The 9,868-nt window shown below is 31.2% G+C and overlaps 1 protein-coding gene across 1 annotated transcript in view; it reads left to right on the plus strand.

Moving 5' to 3' along the window:
- LOC111089867 (prolow-density lipoprotein receptor-related protein 1-like) overlaps positions 1-8,311 on the plus strand; it is a gene marked incomplete at its 5' end in the record, with an annotated part of 14,849 nt that extends 6,538 nt beyond the window's left edge. The window contains 3 exons of the mRNA XM_022403094.1: positions 3,443-3,536; positions 4,609-4,618; positions 5,200-8,311. Coding sequence (XP_022258802.1) covers positions 3,443-3,536; positions 4,609-4,618; positions 5,200-5,228 — 133 coding nt within the window. The remainder of the gene's footprint in view (positions 1-3,442; positions 3,537-4,608; positions 4,619-5,199) is intronic.
- Between the last annotated feature and the right edge of the window lie 1,557 nt (positions 8,312-9,868).

A 9,868-nucleotide genomic window follows, 5' to 3' on the forward strand; every position in this document is an offset into this window, starting at 1 on the left:
TAAGATAACAGTCTACATTATTTGATAACTAAGATAACAGTCTACATTATTTGATAACTAAGATAACAGTCTACATTATTTGATAACTAAGATAACAGTCTACATTATTTGCTTAGTTTTTTTGTTACGTCTAAGTAAAGAATGTGAAACCATATTTTATGATGAAAATAAGACGAGTAAGTTGTCTGTCTCATTCCCTCAATGAAAGTGATCTATCAAAACACTTTTGTAGTTATAGTGTTATTGTTTGGAGCCATAATGTGAGTTATATGGCTATCTCATACCCATTACATAGGTTAAGTCTGTGTGTTTAACTTATCATACATCAGTAGCAAGTATCTTAAGTCTGTATTTTTGAACTTATCTTACACTTTTAGCATTCTGTTAAAGATGTCAGATAGTCAAAACCACAATATATTTATATTTAAGTGCTGTAGAAATATAAGTTAAAAATTATGGCCAAGTCATTTTTTGATAATTTGCCCTCACCCTGTCCCTGCAAGCTCCCAAAGTTAGTGCAACAGCCAGCCTTGCAGTCGCTTGGTTGTAAAATTGGGTCAGAGATGAGTGATGTCGTTCAAGGTAAACAAGGCCAATCTCAGTTGGCTTCCTCTCTTTGCACCATTTTGTCTATAGAAAACTGCTGATTTGTTTATGCGAAAACAATTAGTTTTTTCCTAGACGAATTTCATTTGACAGACATTGTGAATACAGTTATTCATGGGTAAGTTGTTCCAGAACATAAACAACTATGGTTTTTTGTTGTGTTGTTTATTAATGTAGAAATATTCCTAGGGAAAATGAGGTATTTCTATATAAGTTTCTACCTAAGTCAGACAGAAAACGGCACATGGCCTGGACAAAGTTTGTATCAAAAACTCATAATAATGGGAGTCCAACTGAGAGCTGCCATATATGCAATAAACACTTTTTGGAATCAGACTTCAAAAATAAACTACAGTTAGGTATGAGATTTGAAAAATAAAATGGTGCTAAAGAAAGTTGCAGTTCCCAATGTGTATCCAAAGTATGAGGGAGATCCATCAAGAACGGCAAACAGCAACCAGGCTCATGCCAGTGGCACATCATGCTCTTGTTCACAGAACGATAACAGTGACTATTGTCATGTCCAATCAGCTGTTCAAAAATGAGAGATATACTGGGTAAGCTCAAGTTTTAGCTAATGATGTAAGAGCAATATAAGATTGCCAGTAATCATTCAGGTCTTATAAACACACCAGCAGATCTGCTAAAACAAAAAATGTTTATAAAATTTCACCTTCAGTTGTTATTTACTAAAAAAAAAAGGCATGGACAAACAATTGTCTGTTTTATTTATTTATTTTTCATGTTTATAACAAATTTTTTTCTGAAATTTCATTGGAGATATCAATATGTGACATAAAAAATGGTATATCTACGATATCAATTATCAAAATATGACTCCAGCTATGTTTGCTTTTCCAGCACTAATGTATACTTAGTTATATGCATACAAATTGGAGCATGTGCAGAATACAGTATTGGGAGTCCGTCAGCTGATATTAGATCTACATCTAGATATAGATTCATCACTTAAAAAAAAACAAATATTGACTAGAATTTACTCATGGATTTACTATACTATTGCCCATGTGAACATACTGACTACTGTAAATTTTGTCCCATTTTCATAACGTTAGCAGTGTAAACCAGTCTTTTATAACATTGTAGCATATAATTATTGAAACAATTTCATACCAAGAAAGATCAGACAACTGCCAGTCCTTGTCCACTTTGGCCGACATGTCAAAGTTAGACACATTATTGTCTGCAAGCTTTGGTTCAGACATGTATATAATGCGATTGACACATTATATCCATCTTCCTCTTCACCTGCTGTCACCATTTTTGTTTACGTTGTGTGACATACGTTTGCCCACCCAGTTCACCATGTGGTGCTTCTACTAGCTTTTCTTAAAGCTAATCAACCGTCACCAGATATGACTTAGAGAGACACATGAGCTTGAGTGTGTCACGACTTTTTTTAACCACATTGTTTTTAGTGAAATACGATATACACATTCAACCATGAAACTGCCCTATTGTCTTTAAGTATATATGTATGACTTACTGTACATCTGTAGAAAGTTAGTTAAGTATGTGTAGCAAGTACAGTAATTCTGAGTGTTTGACTTATCTTACACCTGTAGTAAATATGTTAAGTCTGAATGTTTGACTTACCTTACACCTGTAGCAAGTAGATGTAAGGTAAGTCAAACATTCAGACTTAACATACTTGCTACAGGTGTAAGGTAAGTCAAACATTCAGACTTAACATACTTGCTATAGATGTAAGGTAAGTCAAACATTCAGACTTAACATACTTGCTATAGATGTAAGGTAAGTCAAACATTCAGACTTATCATATAGCAAGTATGTTAAGTCTGAATGTTTGACTTACCTTACACCTGTAGCAAGTATGTTAAGTCTGAATGTTTGACTTACCTTACACCTGTAGCAAGTATGTTAAGTCTGAATGTTTGACTTACCTTACACCAAAAGCAAGTATGTTAACTCTGAATGTTTGACTTACCTTATACCTGTTGCAAGTACAGTTAGTCTGAATGTTTGTCTTACCTTACACCTGTAGCAAGTACAGTAAATCTGAATGTTTGTCTTACCTTACACCTAAAGCAAGTATGTCAAGTCTGAATGTTTGTCTTACCTTACACCTGTAGCAAGTACAGTAAATCTGAGTGTTGGACTTACCTTACACTTGTAGCAAGTATGTTAAGTCTGAATGTTTGTCTTACCTTACACCTGTTACAAGTACAGTAAGTCTGAATGTTTGTCATACCTTACACTTGTAGCAAGTACAGTAAGTCTGAACGTTTGTCTTACCTTATATCTGTTACAAGTACAGTAAGTTAGAACGTTTGACTTATTCTTACACCTGTAGTGTATATGTTACATTAAGTATGTATGTTGCATATACTACATTTATAAACTTTTCGATGAAGAATAACATTATACTCACACATATTTCCATGTTGAATAAAACTACACTTATCTTCAAAAAAAGTTTTACACAGCTTCTTTGTGTGTGATTGTATGTTTTTTTCAAATACTTATTTTATTCTTGAAAGAAATCCATTTAATTTACAGAACTATAGGTACAACAACAAACATTAACAAATTGAGCATTTTCCTCGTAAACAAAATAACTTTTTTCTCTTAAAGGGCATTTTGGATTATTGGTTTCTAAAATAAAATTAGTAATTTATAAAGAGGTTCACATTAGCTGATTAGTAACTTCCTTGTTATTAACATTGAAAGAAAGCATTTCATTTAAACTTATTAAACTTCTTGTAAAATGTTTTTAATTTAAACTTACAATCATGTCATGTGGATTTTTACAAGAATTTCTCAAAGTAATTTCACTCAAACTAAAATGTTTCAGGAAGAAATATTTTGAAGAGTCTTCCTCGGGTTTTGAAAACCAACTGTCAAACTGCTCACAGGAAAACAGTGTATGTAGTGAAACAGTGGGAGAGGTCAGTAGTTTAAAGTTCAGAATTATTGATCATAATTTGTGTAGAGTATATGGACCTTTTTGTTAAAAACTTTGTAGTGAAACATTGAGAGAGATCAGTAGTTTAAAGTTTTTAATTATTTATCATAGGGTATATGTTAAAACTGTGTAGTGAAACACTGGAAGAGGTCAGTAGTTTAAAGTTCATAACTATTTATCATAATTCGTCTAGAGTATATGTTAAAACTGTGTAGTGAAACACTGGGAGAGTTTAGTAAAGATAAACTCAGAATTTAAAAGTGAAAGGTGGTTTTAACAAAATGTAACTTCTAGGTAGCACTTGCAGGTTTTTTTTATGAATCATAATTGTGTATAAGTTCCAATTTGAGTAAATAGTGAGTGGCGTGGTAAGTAATTTATTTTGTTTTTCACTCAGATAGTTGAGACGTGTTAGAATATAAAATAAATTATCTGATGACTTTTTTGGTACATTAAATTATTACATTTTTTATGTAATCTGAAAGTAATTGTGGTTACTTTCATATTTGAACATGTAATAATTAATTATTTTAATTTTCAATATGAAGTAGTTTTGATCAGTTCAAATCATGTAGTAGAATAGGGTCCCTATGTGCAATAACTTGGTTCTCCAATACAGTAATAAGGACAAAATGAAATAATCTCGTAGACAGTACAAGTATTGTGTAGTTCATTTAAAATAATCTGATTACAGTTTCAAGTGAGTTTACTAAGCTTTTGTGTTGATTTTAACATTAAGAGTTTATTTAACTACAAGCAAGTTTACTAAGTTTTTAATGATTTTAGAATTAAAGAGTTTATTTAGTTTTTATTGATTTTAACATTAAGAGTTTATTTAACTATGAGCAGACTTACTAAGTTTCTGTGTTGATTACAGTATCTAGTATAATGTTCGTGTAAGAAGAGTCCTAAAGTTGAAATGTTATTTAGTTGTAAATTTGCCTTAACAAGACTGTATAAATTTAATTTCATTTAATTAAAGAGATACTTCACCTTCTGATCTTTGTGATAACTTATTATGTATCTGTATTTCTTTGCAACCTCCTCGATGTCAGGTATTGAATGGTAAGTACCAGTCTATATAATGTTAACTTATTGTAATTATTAATATTTTACTTCCCTTTCCACAGCTACCAATTGTCAGTACTCATTTAATGTCATAGAATAAGTATAACTCTTGAACAATATCCAAGGACTGAATGTGTTTAGGTTGTGCATGCAGTAATATGTTATATTTTAAATATTATGAAGAATTGGAAAAATTCTTAGGTATGCTGTTGTGTTCCAATCATAACTGAGTAATATGAATAGAGAAACTGAGTTATTACACAAATCACCGTGTTATGTGAGAATGATTCTCTTGCTGGGCCTAATTCTCATTCAACGATTATAATAAATTTGCAACATGTAGTCTGCTGTCTACATCATGTGAAGGAAGCTTTAATTTACATGCATGAAATATATGGCTGAAGTACTATGACTTTTAGGCACAAAATAATTTATGCAAGTCGTCTTTCAATCTGAACACGAGAAATGTGAGTTGTAGTGAGAATCTTTTACTGTTTGGTGTTGGGAAAAAATAATTTGTATGATTTTAAGGAAAGTGTAGCTGTTTGCTTGTTAATTTGGTAATATCTTGTTCCTAGGACACCAGCATGAACAGTCTACTTTCTGAAAAGGACCTAACCTATGTGTACCTTCACTTTACAAAATGTCCAAGAAAAACTCAACTCCTGCTTCAAAATAACAAGGAGTTTATAAGTGATACCCTCTTATAGAGAATCTAGGATTTGTTCTTCGGCCTGTTTTATAGTAGATACTTCCTTTCAGTTTCACTAAATGTTAGTGTTTTATGAAGTAAAAGTATAAATATTTAAAAACATTACAGTCTTGTAAAAGTATTAGAATTATTTACTAATAAAAAGTGAAGATGCCAAAAACAAATTAAAATTCAAAATTCTCAAGATGGTAACAAGTACTGTATTTTTCTCTGAGTTGCAACAATGGTAACAAGCATTGTACTTTTCTCTGAGTTGCAACAATGGTAATAAGTATTGTACTTTTCTCTGAGTTGCAACAATGGTAACAAGTATTGTACTTTTCTCTGAGTTGCAACAAAGGTAACAAGTACTGTACTCTTCTCTGAGTTGCAACAATGGTAACAAGTACTGTACTTTTCTCTGAGTTGCAACAAAGGTAACAAGTACTGTACTTTTCTCTTAGTTACAACAATGGTAACAAGTACTATACTCTTCTCTGAGTTGTAACAATGGTAACAAGAACTGTACTTTTCTCTGAGTTGCAACAATGGTAACAAGTATTATATTTTTCTCTGAGTTGTAACAAGCAACAATTTTTGTTTTGAGTACATTATCAGATAATTCCCACTGTATTATAATTCAGAACCTCAATAATATTGTTTATACAAAAGAATAAAAATGTTTATGGTAACAACCTTGAAGCTCCATGACATTAAATTAATAGTAATTTTGGGTTTCTATTTTTCTGTGTTTTGAAGTATGTGGTTTCCCGTTTTTGGAAATGTATACAATGTTTTGAATTACTGGTTGTGATTCATTAAGAATTTGAAACAGAACTCAGTATTTTAATGATAACCGTATAGTCTAATTTAATAAGACAGTAACTTACATCATAAATAGACACACACATGTAGAAATAATTCTATCAGCTTGATCTATTAAGACAGTATTTTACATCATAAATAGACATACAAATGTAGAAAGGAATCTTTCAGCTTGATCTATTAAGACAGTATTTTACATCATAAATAGACATACAAATGTAGAAATGAATCTTTCAGCTTGATCTATTAAGACCATATCTTACATCATAATACTGATGGACATTTCACAGGGGTTTTTATATTTGATGTATGAAAAAGACGCATCATAAATGAAGATGTCTTCTTTTGTTGCTCTCTGTCTTTAGTGAAAGTTTTTTCCAGTAATTTCTGAGTGTTCTTTTGTTATTGTTTTGTTGAAGTTTGTGGTGTCACAACTTCCAAGTATTTTTATAATTTTCAATCAGACTTCCTTATATTGTGCTTAATTTCAGTACGATTTTTTGTCATGAAGTGACTTCTTTGACTGTAACCTTTTTTTTGTTTTTTTATGGAATTTTATATAACGTGATACAAACATACAGTATTTGTTAGTGATACATTTGGTGTTTCCAGTGCTGCTATTTATTTAATGATTATAATTGCCATTAAAACATAAAAAATTATTTTTACATTTTCTTTATTGTAATCAGTATATTTAATCTAATGTCACATATAAACTTACAGATATTATTTCTTAGATTTAAAATATTTGCCAAGACTTGGTGACTGTAATGGTCAGTGGTGCTTGAGAGTTGTTAGTAGACAGACATCTGTGATTGAAAACCTCTTCCTTTCAGGCACTCATTTCAAGAAGAAATAGTGGATTTTAAGGAAAGAAGAGGTCTTCACTATTTGATCATTATTTTTGATAGTATTGTTATTTAAAAGTAGATTTGTTTCAATATAGTCGAGGATTTGCTGCTGTTTTTGTTTTTCATAATAATGTTTCCATCACACCATTAGATCAAGTGAGCCCTAAAAATGAAATCTTAAAAAACTGATTGAAGAGACATTATGACAGCGAGATGATTGTCGAAACACTCTGGGAGTTTGAATTGTTTTTCTGATACTATTTTATGCAGCATTTCTATACACAACATTTTTAAGGCTAGTCATTATTTTTAGCAATAATTACCCAAAATTAAACGTGTTGATGACTAACAATATCACAACATATACATTTCATGCCCAATTTTCATCTCTAATGTTATTAACATTTTGGTTTTGCTTACATTAATATTGAAACAAAAATGTGTAGAGTTATAGCCGTTCTTTAAATGGGTTGTTTCTGTAATGATTCCATTTTTTGTTTTGTTTTTTAGGGGGAGCAACTGTTTCATGCTTAAGCATAAAATTAGTTTATGGATCTCCCTACTCTCCTCATTTAGTTGCATATTTAAAATTTGCAGTCAACATAATTACAATAAATATTCATGGAGATTTATAAAACAGTTGAAACAGCTGTTGAACATGCTGATGTTTTCTACAACTGGAACCACCAGACTTCTCAGTTTTTTACCATTTTGGTCTGTGTCATTTTGAGATGAAAAGAACTAACTGACAATTAACAGGGAGGTATATAGTTCAAATTTTATCGATCTTATTTTTCCCACAACCACTCATTTTAAGAAGAAATAGTGGATTTTATGTGGAATAAATATGAATCCATTTGGGTTGATACAAGTTGTGATCTATATTTTGATTAAATATTAGCTTTATTTTTAATAGAGAAAATATTATTGGGATCTGCTATGTACACAAACACTCGTTCTAAGAAGGAACAGTGGGTTTTCTGCGTGCATGGCATGTCCTCCATAATTTACAGTACATGTACTTGTGTGTGAATGCAATGTTTCCAATAGACTTCTGTGCTTTGGAATTGGTTTTATTAAATAATCAGTTTTAAACTGTTGCTAATTATTAAGTCATATTCTTATTTTGCTAGTTCTTTTCAATAAACACTAGAGTTTCCAGTGTTAGTTTATATTGTGTTTTAGTATTGTTTACAAGAAATAGCAAATGTAATTGTTAAACTTGAAAACAATGTGTTAACTTACAGCCTAGAAAGAAATAACAATGCTTTGAGAATATCTTAAGTATGTAGAGTGTGAGTAATAAAATCTTGTTTAGCTGGAGTGGTAGTATCATAATTATTTCCCTATTGCCCACACCCCACCAAAAAAAAAAAAAGAATTATTTTACGTATTAAATAACCGCTACAGATGAATCACTGGTCTAATTAATCAACCCTTAAATAACGTACACATCCCAGTACAAGTTGCTCCATCATTCCAGAAAATCTTGGGCACTGTACGATATATCTTCCGTTTTACGTTATCCAACGTGTGATACGTGATATTTTACAAAAAATGATATTGCTAAGACTACAGCAGTAGGAAAACAGCAGTTGGGTCGTCACTTTTTTTTTTTCGGACTTCTTTTAGAAAGAGAGCATCTATCTTAAACTACGGTTATTTTTAGGTTATCTCCCAAGAATGAACGAGCTGATATATTTTAACCCTGATTTTTGTTTTTTATCAACACCTTTTTCGCTTTACTCTGCATCAAACTTAACAGACTGAATCTTTGAGGATTAAATCGCTTAATGTTGTTCAATTACTCTCTACAATACATTAATTCAAGATGACTTTCCACTAATCTGTATCGCCAAGTATCGTTTGATGTTAATATATATGGACATACTTCTTATATGACATATTTTCACGTTATCTTGAGCTGGTACTTGACGCCTGGTAAATTTTAAATAATAAAAATAAATTTGATTAATGTTAACTTCCGATCAGAACAAGCTGTCTACTTAGAGCAAAACTAAAGATCAACCTTATAATAAGTATAGCTAAGTATAATTTCTTACTTTTCTAGTTTAAAAAAAGATTAAAATTCGTTGTTTCATTAGATAGGTACCCTCACTGTTGACCCTTGTGTTACGCATTAGAATTTCAAATAGCCTGAAATTGAGTTAACTGATAATTTTAAATTTAGTAGTTAAATTGTACTTTGTATTCAATAGTTAAGTAAAAGCCGATATTCAGTCAGTTTATGATATTTGCCAACAAGATTGGTACACACAATTTTCTTTTATACAAATACGTTTTAATATACACACGACAATGCAATTTACGATAACAATTATTACAAATAGGTAGTACAAACAACGATTTATAAACAAAAGTTTCACAAACGCATAAGCAATGTAAAGTATTCTTTCTAGTCTGGAACTTCCTTGATATTTTATCGAGGGTTCACGATGAAAGAGTTAATTACGAGTTGGTGTAGGTACGATTCGCTTAACGGGAAGCCAGCTAGCTAGCTTTGTCTTTCGTTATTTATTGGCCACACGCACCGATATTTTCCTACCGGTGACGTTAGATAATGTTTTCGTAAAAATACTAATGTCCGATGAGAATCCACTGAAGTTAAACGAATTGTAATGTTCGAACTATTTAAAGGTTCCTGGTCAAATATCTCAAGTTTTCCGATTGGTAAGCGTTATAACAACCACAGTTATAGCTTCCGAAGTTTATAGCACACTGATTATAGCGAACTAATAATAGATACTCTCTTGGCGCGTCGCGTTGGTTATATTTATAGCCAAGTGGAGGCTTTCTAGATATTTCAGTTTTACGTAACAATACTGACGCTAACACAAGTAGTTACGTACACACACATAT

Source organism: Limulus polyphemus, unplaced genomic scaffold, assembly GCF_000517525.1.
Source record: "Limulus polyphemus unplaced genomic scaffold, Limulus_polyphemus-2.1.2 Scaffold7684, whole genome shotgun sequence".
NCBI lineage: Eukaryota > Metazoa > Arthropoda > Merostomata > Xiphosura > Limulidae > Limulus > Limulus polyphemus.